The sequence below is a fragment of the Colletes gigas genome, unplaced genomic scaffold (genome assembly GCF_013123115.1).
Source record: "Colletes gigas isolate AHSC1104 unplaced genomic scaffold, ASM1312311v1 Colletes_gigas_Sc00033, whole genome shotgun sequence".
Classification (NCBI taxonomy): Eukaryota; Metazoa; Arthropoda; class Insecta; order Hymenoptera; family Colletidae; genus Colletes; species Colletes gigas.
In genome coordinates, this window is record NW_025106662.1 from 339,201 (window position 1) to 353,455 (window position 14,255).

At 37.3% G+C, this 14,255-nt stretch overlaps 2 protein-coding genes across 2 annotated transcripts; one reads left to right on the forward strand and one right to left on the reverse strand.

The window, feature by feature from the left end:
• Positions 1 to 421: 421 nt before the first annotated feature.
• LOC122402176 lies at positions 422 to 1,527 on the reverse strand. Its single transcript, XM_043404771.1, has 3 exons — positions 1,385 to 1,527; positions 868 to 1,096; positions 422 to 508 (listed from the first exon to the last, which is right to left on the reverse strand). Exons 1-3 carry the CDS (start codon positions 1,525 to 1,527, stop codon positions 422 to 424), a joined length of 459 nt encoding a protein of 152 aa, XP_043260706.1.
• A 788-nt stretch (positions 1,528 to 2,315) lies between these two features.
• Positions 2,316 to 10,217, forward strand: LOC122402102 (guanine nucleotide-binding protein subunit gamma-e). Its single transcript, XM_043404640.1, has 3 exons — positions 2,316 to 2,424; positions 3,416 to 3,582; positions 9,074 to 10,217. Exons 2-3 carry the CDS (start codon positions 3,470 to 3,472, stop codon positions 9,177 to 9,179), a joined length of 219 nt encoding a protein of 72 aa, XP_043260575.1. The 5' UTR covers positions 2,316 to 2,424; positions 3,416 to 3,469; the 3' UTR covers positions 9,180 to 10,217.
• The last annotated feature ends 4,038 nt before the right edge of the window (positions 10,218 to 14,255 follow it).

Consider the following 14,255-nt stretch of genomic DNA (forward strand, 5'->3'; position numbering starts at 1 on the left):
ATCGTCACACCTATTGCGAGAAGCTGGAAAGATGATTAGCAGGACTTGTGGCTCCGTTGGTATCACCTGGTGCTTCTCTTGAAAAATTACTATAAATAAACAAAAAAAACATACTAGATAAATAATTACATACTAACACGATTACACCTCACAAGAAATACTTACACTTTTGATAATTATCAGAAAATTGATGAATCCAAGATGGCCCTAAAAATCTCTGAGAAATAAACAAAGTAGAAAAATACGATCGGAATCGCATACGTTCTTTTTTAAGCATGGTTCTGTACATTTATTTTGTAAATAAAGAAAAACTGAAATATAGTGTACATTTTAATATTAAATTAAATATGTTTGTTTAATCTCATAAATGGTGTTACGATACAAATATTTTATTTTATTTTATTGTGGAAAGGATGAGGTTTCAGTAACAACATGGTCTTGGACATTGTGGCGCTAAACAGCTGGGCTGCGGGCAACAATCCGGTCCCCGTCGATACCATTTATCCGTCTGTCGAATGTGAAGTAATTAAGAAAGTAAATTAGATATCGTTGCCCTAAATGTAAACGAAAAATTTTATGGGAAATTGATCTATGTTAGAACCGAGCTTTTGTACGGACCAAATAGCCCAATATTATTACTTTTCTAATTCTGTGATAAAAGTCTAATGTCTGAATCGATAGGTAATTTCCTTGTTAATTGGATGTGTTCATTAAGGTCTGGAAACCTAACAATGTTGAAAGTGCCTCAAAGTAGATGTATTTTTTCTCACAATTTGTGTAAGAGACATCATCAATGTTTAAGGCGTTACAAACATTTAGATCGAGTATTATAATTCCATTAGGATCTGACAAAATATTTTTACATACACCCTGTAACGCGTAACTTCGTCCAGGAATTACATAAAGCAGGTCCGATCCGATACTATTCAAATTCGAAGTTAAAAGTATTTCAGCAGTAGAACTATATGTGATAAGTGGCCTCTTGATGGGAAATGTCCAAATTGGTTTGCACTCTTCGGGGCTTGGTTTCACGTACCAAGCTTCTGGATCGTTTCTACAATCATATTTCACGCACATCAACGGTTTTCCAGTTTTCCTGAAAATTTACAACAATACACACTGAAAAAGAAACACGTTCAAAGTAGTACTATACGGAAATTTCAAAACTGTATTTTATTACTCATTTCCATTCTGTCGTTTAAATTTTATCATGATCAAGATTAGGTTGATAATAGCATATAGCTGTACCTTGCACTTGCATGTATACCTATGTTTATAATTTATTCTTTTCGCGCTATTCCAATGTCCGAATATTTACAAAATTGCCACGATAAAAACATATTATTGTTATCGCGTTAGAAGAGATATTATTTTTAATATTTACATGCAAGCCATTTTTTGAGAAAGGTATCTCAAACGTCTGAGTTCTTGCCCAGAATTTGAGACTTTGTTCGAAAATCCCCAATTTCCGATTGCTTCCGCCACGCCTGTGCCGTTACCTCTCGAAAACTGAAATTGGCACGCCATTTTTTTCGTTAACTGTATTAATAAATTCACAACCAATAAATGATTCTTATTTTACAATGTACACTTGACAATTTTTTCAATATACATCATCGTATAAGTGTATATAATTTGACAATTAAAAATTTAAGGATGTCATATCGCTATACGAATTGAAGTACATTGTATTTACGGCCAAGCATGCAAGTACATAAAAAAAAAAAATGATGCGCATGTTTCCAAACTTCGTGCGTCTTCTGTGAAATTTTTCATTACATAATAAATTATCCAAGCAGTTTTAAACTCTGTGCAACGTATTTTAACTAATTATACAAGCATCGAATCACTTGTTAACGCGTTTAATGACTATATAGCTAATAATTTTCTAAAATCAAAGTTTTATTCTTAAAGACAATTTTATTGGTTTTTCTCCGTTTTCACCCACTTTTCGCATCGAGGGGGCCCCCGGAAACTCTTGATCCGGCCTTGCGAGCAGCTCGAAACAAAATTAATTGCAAAAAGAAAATATTTTTCGTTGTTTGTATCCCAAAGATTTCAAACGTCGCGTTCGTGCGCGCGTGCTGCGTTAATTTAGTCGGATTCAACGGGACTCGGGAAAGGGTTGGCACATTTATTCGCGGCAGATTATACGTAGTAGAACATTCGCTAAAAAAAATGTTCTATGACAACAGTGATTGAAGGTATCGGCAGGTAAATTACTAGCAAATTAGATTGCCGAGTTTTGTTAAGGCTTCCGTAAGCGAATCGAGAAACCTACCAAGAGTCAGCTTCTCTCAGAACTTCACCGACCTCCGGCAAGGTGAGTGCTACGGTGTTACAACTATAATAATCGGCCACAAGTTTCAGCGGACTTCCTGTGACACGTGTACGGGTTCTATTTTTCGAAATTCTACGCACCAGGTAAGTTACAATGCCAAAAACCGCCTGTCGAAAACATTATCGAGGAACGCGATTCGATTCTGCGAGTCTGCAGTTCGCTATTTGAAAATACAAAAATTCTAGAAGCAATGACTAATATTGGTCCATAAATTATAAATAATAGTTCGTATTATGTACGATTAAGATATCTTCCTATTTAGTTATGTTCGTTATAAATTATTTGGCTCTAATTTGAAAAAATATAAGACTTGATAGAGTATGTTGAAACTAATGAAATTATGTAGGTTTGTATGATTTTGCTAATTCGCTACAGATTATAATGAATTTATTAAAACCCAATAGAACTAAGGATATTGCGTTTTTATAAGTTAATTTACAAAATTAAATATTTTTCGCTCCGATGAACACTTTTCCATGGTGTGGAGAAAAAAAAAAAATGAGGAGTACAATGAAACATGGCGGTGGTTCCGTATGTGTTTGTGGCTGTTTTCCCACTCGAAGATACACCTGATCTCCTTTTTATAAGATTTTAAAGTTTGCAAAATAAAGAATACACACATTCTTCGAATAAAATGTGAAAGAGAAAGAATTTTTTGAAATGTTTAGAGTACACCCTTATTTGCACCCTTATCGAGTAAAAGAAGGGTTCCAGGGGTAGTCGGGACACAAAAATTTATTCTGTAACAAATATCGCTTTAACTAAGTTTTAATAAATTAATTTTTACATCTTAATGCTGTTCCCTACTTTTTATTGCTTAGTAATTATGTATACTAAAGGGCGCCAAACCGTTATTAAACCATTCTTATATAAATGTTTCAAGAACTGAAACCGATGTTACAACTGTTTTCAACCTCTGGTTTATTTTCATCTGACCGGAAATCAGGAAGAAGAAATACATCGATCCGCGCACTTTCCTCGCAGAATCGAATTTCCTGTTGACTGTCGGTGATGTAGTTTGGTGTTCCATTAACAGGACTTCCCATACACGGCAATTCTATTGATTTTTCGTAGGGGCGCAAGCGCTATTCGGTTCTTATCTGGCGAAAGAGAGGCGCGGCTATAACCATGGATCCCAGTGTACTCGCCAACATGGACAAGGACGCGTTGAAGAAGCAGATCGAGAACATGAAGTACCAAGCCAGTATGGAACGGTGGCCCTTATCGAAGAGCATTACCGCGTAAGTTCGTTTACTACCCTTTCCCGCCCGTAAATCTTTCGTATTTTATCGTATTTCCTTTTATTTTCATTTATTCTATATTATTCCCCTTTATGCACCTGTTCTCTCTCATTCCACCCCCATAGAGACTCAGAGACGCGGTGCCATTTTTACAGCTATCGCGAACGACGAGCAAATAAACGTTCCTAAACATTTGCTTCTTCGTTTTCTAGCCGAAACAGTGTACAATTTAAACATTTTGCTTTCGTGTCTTGTTAACACTAGATTTATTATTATTTTATTACGTTTACGGGGTCACATTAACAAGTTGTGTTTCTTTTAATTAGAATATATATATATTCGTATTGATATATTGATTAAATTTAATTTAAATTGCTAACAAGTAATATTTATTAGTTGAGTAAGTCAAACAAATGGCTTTTATAAATCTATGTGTTAATCAATATGCAATGAAATCTTGCGCTTCTGAGCTATTTATCGTATAAATATTTGTATTATTTTTAAGTAATTCTACAACCCCAAATTATTTATAAATAAAAGTCCCGCAACATGCAGATGAATATATATGTATGTATAATAGAACGCAATAGTTTTTCGAGCACCGAGAAGAAAAGTGTTAATAATTATTAAAATATCCACAAAGTATCTTCTATTTTAAATAAATTCCGAACGCCAAATACCTGTTCGACAAGGGATATATCGTTTTGGAAGATTTACAAATAACATATCGAACGTGTAAAATTTAATTGAAAAATTCGCGGTTGTTTTCGACGACTGTCTTTCGTAAAATTAAAGTACGGACGGTGGAATTTTTCTTTTAGTGACGTACAACTCAGCTCGAAGCTGTTCGTTCAACTATCCTCGAGAGCAAGAAAGTGTAACAGATAATTATGCTTTTAGATCGCTAGTATGCTCGATGAGCTAACCGACTATGACGATAAACGCATATTTACCTAAGAATGTCGAGAAATCGATTCTTACTAAAAGCAGAGATGCTGTACGAGAATAGAAACTTAAAGGGCGGAGGAGTAATTCTGTCCTAGACATATGTACGTTTTCCAGGTCTTTGTGACTTTGTTTGTTTGTTTAAACCGTAAACTGTCTCACATTGGAATTCCACGCGAGTGTTTACTTATATTTCGAGCATCCACGGTATTTTTTACAAATTCAAAAAACGCAGATGAGCTGCATGTCATTGAAGTAGGTTCCATTAAAAAGAAGTGTCTCCATGGCCGACATGACTTTAGCCATTCGCGACGTAACTGTCGCGGTACGACACACGGCTGGCAATTAACAACCAAGGCTGAAGTACAACGACGTTCCCATATTACAGGGACAGGATCTCCTTGGATGTGGACAGTCGATTAAATCGTATATTCGCGTACCGATCACTTTCAGACATTCAATATCGAACTTGGCTCGCATACTAGATCCACGCGATCGTGACGCGGCAATAGGCCAGTTAGGCCAGTCCACAGATGTGAGAAACCCACCCTGAAGCGCCCCTTTACGTTTCATTCGCAAATTACGATCCATCAAGGTTTAAAGAAATGCTTCAACGGGGGGATGAACAAAAATAGAGACTTGAATTTTTAAGAACCAGAGAAGAAAAATAGATAAGCGCATCAAGATATAATAAATGGACTGTTAAATCTTGGTATTTTTATCCTTAATAGATTATGCAACCGTTCGGACGGATGTTTAAAAAATTAGTATTTCTGGCTTTTATTTCCACGATGATCGAACGCAATGCCTCCCGATGACTCAAGGATAATAACAACCGATCAACGAACCAATTCGAGCTAGATTCAATCGCCTACGTAACTTGTTCTTTCGTTGTAACGGACAACCGTGTTGTTCCGCCTTACTTCGAATTAAACGTTCTTCTCCTGGGTTACATTACTTTCATTTTCTTTTCCTGCTTCCCCCTTCTACGCCTCTTTTCCCTTCCCTTCCCTTCTTACACTATAAATGCGCCAACCTTAATATTCACTATTAAATCGTTTCGACTCGTTGTCGCATATTCCTCGCGTTCAATGTTTTTTCAATTATATTGCCGATACCAAACATTTTTACGCGTTGCTACGTTTCATACAGAAGGAAATGAACACTTTGCGCAGGAATTACAGTGCCCCGGTAATCATGGCAGATACATTCACTAAACTGTTTCAATAATCAAAAATTGAAAAAGGAGAGCAAAATTATTTTTCAGCGGATCTCCCTCTTCTTGATTCATGATACCGTTCGAAAATTTGCTGACCAGTTTACGTGAGCTAAAGAATCCTAAAAAAACAATAGCAACATTGTGATATCGCGTAATAATAATCAATTAGAAATACAATGAATTAAAAATGTAATCGATCACGACTGAAATAAGTCGCGAATATAATTAATTATAAACGCAGTTGCTAAATTGTAGGGGGTAATAGCCGGACGAGAGTTTCATCGACGTACTCGAGAAACAATGGAAAATTAAAAAATACTTCCTATCTCTATTACGTTCGAGTTCGATTATACGCGGAGATGCGTCGTTAACGAGGCACCGGTTTAATAACACATAGGAAGTTCGACATTGTTCCCGGTTGCGGAACAACGCGGAACTACGTTCGACCAACGACCTTATCCCGTTCTGCGGTTTTCGAGGCGAATCGTACCCGAAAGCAAAAAGTTTCCGTGGTCGACAACTCGGAGAGTGCCCCGGAGTGAAAGGTATATACCTCCCATTTTTTTCCTCTTCCCAATCAGCACTAATCTTTAGCTACAGCTACTGTCCCCCTGGCGAGTGCCGTCTCCATTCTCTGAGTCGTTACGTTTTCCCTTTGCCAGATCGAGAAATCTTTGGAAAACGATACGTTACGTCTTTAACTTCGTTGAGTAAAACGATGGTTCCATTTGGGTGTAATGGTCAAAATGGCACTTTTGGTACTTTCCTAGAAATACCTTTTAATATTCAGCAACTATGATACTCGCTAAGATAACGCCTTCCCAACGCGATCAAAACATTAGTCGGCGCAAATAATTCTGTAACTTTTCTTTATCTCGGTTATAGCGAATAGGGTCCTTGGTAGAAACGACTAGTACTGAATAAAATTACTATAAACGTGGTGCTGCGGCAGAATGTACGCAACCGGTGGTAGCGAACGCGTTAAGTGGGAGTTTGGTCATCCATTCTTTAGATAGGAAAAGTGGAAGACTGTACACCTTCGAGTTTCCTCGATGCTTGCGGACACGTTGGGAAGGGGAATGATACCCGACGACATTCTCAGGATCGTTGTGACGTGCGTATCGGTGACCATGCGAGCGCGCTCAGCTGCATGGAACCATATGGCATCGGCGAAAGTAGCGAATTCCATCGATCGTGTCTTTGGGGGTAAACATAGTGTCGAAAAAATTGAAAAATCGACGTTTACGGATGAGTGGGACCGACGATATATAGGGTTTTCCAATAAGAGCGATTGTAAACGTTCAATTGTACTTGTTATTTGTTTGCTTGAAACGCAACTCGACGCCAGTAGATTTTTTCTTTGGGGTGGCCATCGTTCCAACAAGCCACAGTCAACGATTTGAAAGCAAAGATAATTTGTATTATTTTCAAGATTTGGTTTACAGTATTGCACTCCACCAAACGCCTTCGTGATGGTTATTTAAAAAATATTGTACTTTATATACGCGAATGTACATAAAAATAAAATAACCGTCACCTTTAGAGTATCAAATTTTCATTTTATTTCAATACAAAATCGTTTGTTCCAACAAGCCGCAAACTGTCCACGATCTGAAAGCAAAGATAATTTGTATTATTTTTAAGATTGGGTTTATAGTATTGCACTCCACCAAACGCTATCTTGTGGTGGTTAAATAATAATATTTTATACGTAAAAATAAAATGACGAGCACCTTTAGGGTATCTTTTGTAATTATCATGTTATTTCAACAAAGTTCTATCCCATTGGAAAACCCTGTACATTAAAGAGAATGCCACAGAGACTGTTGCGTTGGAGCGCGGAATAACAAAATGGAGGGAGTTGTTACCATGTCAGAAACTCGACAATAGAGAGACTCGATAGAAACAATGGTTTTAAAAACGTGGGAATTGAACTCGTTGAACATTCAAGGACGCGTCGATGGCGAATAGATGTGTTTTTCCGCATTTGTGTATCGGGGTCGTTGATCCTATTCAACGGTCCACCCGTACGTTCTAAACGATGTCGTGAATGTTAAATTGTATCTCGGACTATGTTAATTTTCCATGGAATTTTGTGATATCAGGCGTCTACGAACCAACGATCGGAATTCGATTCGGTACCTTTCTAAAAGAAATTTATTTATAGAAGAACGCGATGCAGGAGATTTTTTATGCCCTTTAGCGAACAAGATTGACCGTTTGCAAAGCTGTATAATGCATAGCAGTGGTTCTTAACTTGTGGTCCACAGATTAAATTAAAAATATAGTTTTCCAATTTACAAAAACAAAATTCCTCTTCAAAGATTCCAAAAAATAAAAAATAAATATATATTTCTTCCTTGGAACTAGATGAAACCCCTGTACATTAACAAGAAGACATGGAAAAATATGTCTCTACATCTGTCTATTTATTATTAAATTTGAAAATATGTCAAATCTAAATTCAACGTGATATCTTATCCCTCGATGATATCGAAAGTTTTACTCAAAATTATTCGCCGTTTACAGGATCGAACAACAAAAGTTTTCGTTAATTTTTTGGGTGAAAATACAAGTTGTACTTTGCAATTTGGAATCGGTTGTCGCGACTTGAAAACGCGCGGCAAGAAAATACGAAAAGTTGGTCGTAATCAGGCCTGGCGCGTTCCTTTGAAACACTGAGCTCTCCTTGAACGCAAAATGGACCCGAGTAGCCGAGTCCCTTTCACCGTGCTGTTCGCAACGAACGAGACTATTCTTTGCTCGATTCTGGCGATTTTCTTTGCAACACTTTCAACCTTGTTGCGTTCGGAGCGATCCGCGAACGCGATGTTCAATGATCCGAAATTTATGTCGCGTCGCTTTCATTCCTTGCCGCTTCGTTCGCTGAGATTTATATTTCCTCTGATTCACCGTTTCATCGCAATACGTCGATTACGTAACTTCTTCGCGCGATCTATTCTTACTCTAAACATACGAACAAAATTGAAACTCGAAAATTATATGGAATTTAAAAAATAAACAAGTAATTAAATAATCACTGAGACTCGATTTAAATACCATTAAAGTTCGTGGGTTCGTTCGAAGAAACATCGACTGGATTATCTTTCGATTAGAATCTAGGAGAAATGAGATAAAATTAATCTCGATTAGTACAAAGTATGTCCGCGGTAATCACGTCGTATGAAACATATAAAATCGTTAACTGGCCTCCATAAACGTTTTTGTGTATCGCTTAATCGTATATGTTATAGTTTTAAAATACAGTAAGTGGTTTGATCTCGTGTAAGTCGAAAATGTTGGTTTAATCGACGTTGTTGTTTCCAGGATGAGGGAGTATGTGGAAGAGAACGAGAAGACTGACCCGCTGATACACGCGCCCGACAAGAAGAACAATCCCTGGGCCGAGAAAGGCAAATGTATAGTCATGTAATCAGGACGTAGAACCGACGGTGCAGGGGGAGAGGAAAAGGAGGGCGGGAAGGTAACATCGGGCGATGAAGAATTCGTTTAACCGCGTTCGAAAGAAAACGGAAGGGGAAAAAATAAGAAACACGTGTATAGGAGTGGAGTATGACGGAAAAGAAGACGAGGGGATCTACGGTGAAGGCAGGGGGGAGGGGAGGGGAGGAGAGGGATGATTGCAAAGGAATTGCGTGACGACGGACCACGTACGAAACGCTGGATCGTGATGGAGCCGAACGTTGGCACGGAAGTACCAAAATGGCAGCGGGAGATGCGAAGGTAGAGCGAAGCCAACTTAGCCTGGATCAACTTGTTCGACGATCCGCGATTCTTCGCGGTTACCTGTTCGTACTAACTTTCCCGTTTGGCATGCGATTCGACGAGCACAGGCGTTTGAACTTGGCTCTTCTCGTTTCTAATCTCTGACGAGGCCGAATTTCGAGCAGACGCCTCGCAAGGACTAAATACGCGAAAAGTATTTCTGTATTCATACAGATATATACATATAAACACACATTATATGCATAAATATGTGTTTTTATATATATATTCGTACACACATATATATATATATGTGTGTGTATTAATTGGTTAAAACTTTCACGTTGTACGTCTTAGTTTCTTTCTCTCTCGGGTGAGCGAACGAGGGAGCGAGCAGCCGTCTTTCCGCCGTGTTAAGTACGCGACGAAACGTCTCTCGAGGATTTCAACCGATGGACGAGAAAAACAGAGACTGAACAAAAATTCACTCGGTTCGATAGAAAAATTGAAAGGTGCAGGTCGAACCGTTGGCGAACGATCCGGAATAAAAAAGTTTGGGTTACGGCGATTTTCGCGCTCGTAATCGTTCTGACTTGTTAATAATTGATGTTACGCGTCGAGACCACCATGTGCAATTCTTACCTGCTACTATTGAAAACTCTTTGAATCGTTCATTAAGGTCATAACGATGATTTATCTTTAAGTACACGGTGTAATATCATTATATGTACACTCGTTACATCATATGTCGTACGATTAATATACTATGCATATTTGTGCGAATTTCTTACGAAAATATAATATATTCATATCGTTTAAAACGTACCCTTGTATTATGCGTCTACCTCCCCTTTATCTTTCGGTTTTCTTAGCTTTTGTTTTTTATCATTCATTTACCCATTTTGATCGAGAATCGTCCTTCTTGTTCTGAAACAAAAAATATCTGTAGACGTTTTAATAATCCGTAAACATTCATTTCCCAAATAACTTTTGCAACTGTTGCTGTTTCAAAAATAGTCGACGTTTAATAATATCGATATCAAACCATATAACGTGTAAGATAAAATTATAAATGAAAATTTACTGTACATAAAGGTAACAATACCTATTTCTGGAAGAAAGATATTACTAATTATTATTCTAACAACATTAGAAGAATACACAATTTGTCCAATAATTTGAATATTTCCAAGACTCACGAGTCCAGGGATTTTTGTTAAATAAAATCAAGACCGCAGAATGTTCGGGCATGGTCTTTTGGAAGGAATTCGTAAAATAGTCTTCTCGAGACATAATCAGCTGGTTGGAGTCCTTGTACTCGTTACAGATGATGAGGATGAAGCCTCAGTTGCCTGTGCACAATTTTCTGTGTTACAGCTTACGAAGATTTCTCAGTGTTTCGCGAAGGATTTTACGCAACGCCGTTAAAAATCATCTGTTCTAATTGAAGTACGTTTTCCGATCAGCCATGATTATTTCCAAGTCATGAGTGTTTAATTCTTTAAGGTGTTTACGGATAGAAGAAATGGTTCTACGATCTGTAATCTTACGACGTGCTCCATTTTCATTCCTATTTGCACGGCTACATATTAAATGTATGTCCGCTATTGCAGCACATGTACGTTTATCGTTTCATTAATTTAAGAACACAACTTGTTAGACGCGAATAAGCTCCGGACAGTCTCCTTCGTTGATAGGGGAACACGATACAACTCTGATAGTAATTTTTGTATTAATAATAACGAGGTAATTAAAGAAAATTACTTGTATAGTCTAATTCATAAACAGTGTAACGAAATTCTGATAAAAAATTAACAAGTTCGATTTCAGCCAGCGAAGTTAATTAATATCAAATGATAATTGGATTATCATACCCTACTTGGATCTACGATGCTTTGTGACCTCCAATTGTCATTAGTACAATGAATTAATATTAATGAACAACGGCCGGTTACTTCTACAGCGCTATTTTGCGATATTCGTGAGAATATTTTCATGGCAAGCAACTGTCACGCATAAATCCGAAGTTAACTTTCTATATTTTTTCCCCGGTCGATATTGCAACGTTGTTATGTTATTGGAAATCAGTATGGAAGGTTTAAATACTTCTTATACGACTGTACCAAGAATCTACGAATTATTTCTAATACCGATTACAGAAAGGGAAAGTAAAATTCGGTACAGCGGAGCCTTGGTTTTGCACTCCAAATTAATCCTTTTGCAGATTATATTCATTTTTTTGCACTATGAATCATGTTTTAGATCACATTACACCTTTTGTGAATTTGCTTTATAAACAGTTGAATTTGGAGTGAAACACCTGTACAAAGTAGAATAAATACCATCGTTAATATCGTACTTTATAGTGTCGTCAGCTGTTAATTCTATACAAAGTTATTGGGTAATAGGTCGTGAAACTGGCGCTGTATCACGCAAGTTCTAATCAAACTTATTTGGAAACATGGCATTCCACAATGAGCAGCAGCTGTTAATACGAAAAAGTAAAATGAATTCCATCGATATTATACGTTACAGTTTCAATAACCGTTCACTATATGTACACAGAGAAATTTGGTAATAAGTTCTCAAACTTTGCAATTACATTCTAAAAGTTCTGATAAAACTTATTGGTGAAACACGGGGTGACAACTGCTAATGATCGTAGAAAGATGTGGTAACGGACAGAAAATCGGTGAATTACATTAAAACTGTTGTGCAGAACAGCGTAGAAAAGGTGTTCGCGTGGCGTAGGTTGGGAAACGCTGGTCTAGTCGGCCGATGTGGATTGCTGGATCGCCGTTTCACTCTCGCGTTCCCATTTGCCGCGCGACCGATTGGATTCGTGTTGTCCGGCTCGTAACGATACCAACACAAACGGGAACCAGTTATCGCCGAAGACTGATCGCCAATGTCCGTTTTCCATGACATTCCTTCTCCGCGTTCGTCCACTTAGCGAAACTTCAAACTCCACATTTTCTCTTCGTAGATAAATTAGCGCAGTCACAAATATTCGCCTTATTACCGTCAGTTTTGCGCCAACCGACAACCAGTTCCCTCTCCGTGACCGGTGAAATGAAATTTTCACTGTGAAACCGATCTACCTCCCGTTCAATTTCTTCAGGAACGCAGTGTTAGATTCGTGTTTCACCCCAACGTCTTTGGTAGCAATTTTGCGACGTTGGATAGGCGACAGCGTAAGTTAGGACTACTTTAGGGATTTCGTTCTGAAATCATGATGATATTTTTATCAATCTCTTAACATTTTAAAGACACGGGCTTCCTCAGTTGCATGGAATTGTATATTACACAGCGAGTCTGAGTGGTAATGGTATAATCTCCTTCTTATGAACCCAGAAAGGCGGATCTATGTATAGGAAGTAGATGATACTGTAAATAACCAGACTCGCTAGCCAATTCCTCGTCTATGCCTGGACACCAACTGCAAACTACAAATACATATTAACGAATAAATTAGAAAATGGTAATACAAAATTATATCGGAATTAAAACACAATAACACAAGAAACAGACAAGAACCAAACAATATAGAGTTTACGAATTAAAATATGACTTGTGCGTGAGTAAATGACCGCCACTAACATATAACAAAATCTTAGCACAGTGTTTTAAAACCGTTATCTGACTCCGAGAAACTATAAATCAACCTAGAAGCGTATAAATCATTGACAGAGTTTATTAGTTTCATCACAGATCAATAAGAGGCTCTCGTCAACATCTCTACTAAAAGCTCTGTGAATTTTTAAATTAAACTGCGCAAAAGATTAAACGAAAGTAGCACTTGATTTTTATAGAAATCAAAGAACCGAACTTGTATTACAAGACAAAACATACAAACAATGAAATTACAGAAACATTTCTGGTCACACATTATATAATATTTTCGGTAAAGAATATTTTTCTCGAAAGTGCGTAGGATTTCGAGAGTATGTCTATTCACCACAAATGATTGTAATTGGCCCCCGAAACCGAATATAATTTTTCCAGAATGATTTGTAATATTTTAATATCGCCGAAAAATTCGTCGACCTATTGGAATTTTTTTCTCGAAAGTGCATAGGATTTCGGGGGTATGTCTATTGATAAAAAATGATTGTAATTGATCCCTGCAACAAAGAATAATGTTTTTAGAACGATTTAAAATTTTTTAATTTTGTCAAAAAATTTCACACCTGTTCGAATTTTTTTTCTCGAAAGTGGGTAGAATTTCGGGGGTATGTCTATTGACCAAAAATGATTGTAATTGACCCCCCTAGCTAAAAATAATTTTTTTAGAACGATTGGAAATTTTTTAATGTACGCCTGTCCCCTGTGGATTTTTCTTAAAAATTTGTTTTTGATTTTTAATAAACACAATCATGGGTAATGTAGTAATACAATTTTTTAATAAAAAATAAAATATCGGCGACATATAATCCATAACATTCACCGAAGAATAGGTGTAAATATGCGGATTATTTGGAATTCTACTGTAATACTGAAAAGTATACACCTTCTTATTAAAATTATGATTTCGTTTCGCGGTCAGACACACATTTTAAATCACTTTGGGGACACGGAGGGAAGAAACGACCTGTGAACGAGGCTACCAAAAGACCAAATATTGGAGGAAAGGAGCATGATTGTCAAGAGAGAGAGTAAACCTGAGTGCACGAGAGAGGGGGCGAGAAAGAATGACAGCGGACCCTCTCGTTCACCATGGTCAGTGCTTTTCGAACTGTTGCCAGTGACAGTTCGCCGAACATGTGGCGATCGATCCTTGATC

Bases quoted from the DNA above. Each gene is read 5' to 3' on its own strand.
- LOC122402176 (XM_043404771.1), bottom strand. From the start codon at position 1,527: ATGGCGTGCCAATTTCAGTTTTCGAGAGGTAACGGCACAGGCGTGGCG. The intron at 1,097-1,384 runs GTAAATATTAAA...GTAAATTTTCAG, and splicing joins TCTCAAAAAATGGCTTGCAT to GAAAACTGGAAAACCGTTGA. The intron at 509-867 runs GTATGTAAAAAT...CACATTCGACAG, and splicing joins GAAGTTACGCGTTACAGGGT to ACGGATAAATGGTATCGACG.
- LOC122402102 (XM_043404640.1), top strand. From the start codon at position 3,470: ATGGATCCCAGTGTACTCGCCAACATGGACAAGGACGCGTTGAAGAAG. The intron at 3,583-9,073 runs GTAAGTTCGTTT...TGTTGTTTCCAG, and splicing joins TTATCGAAGAGCATTACCGC to GATGAGGGAGTATGTGGAAG.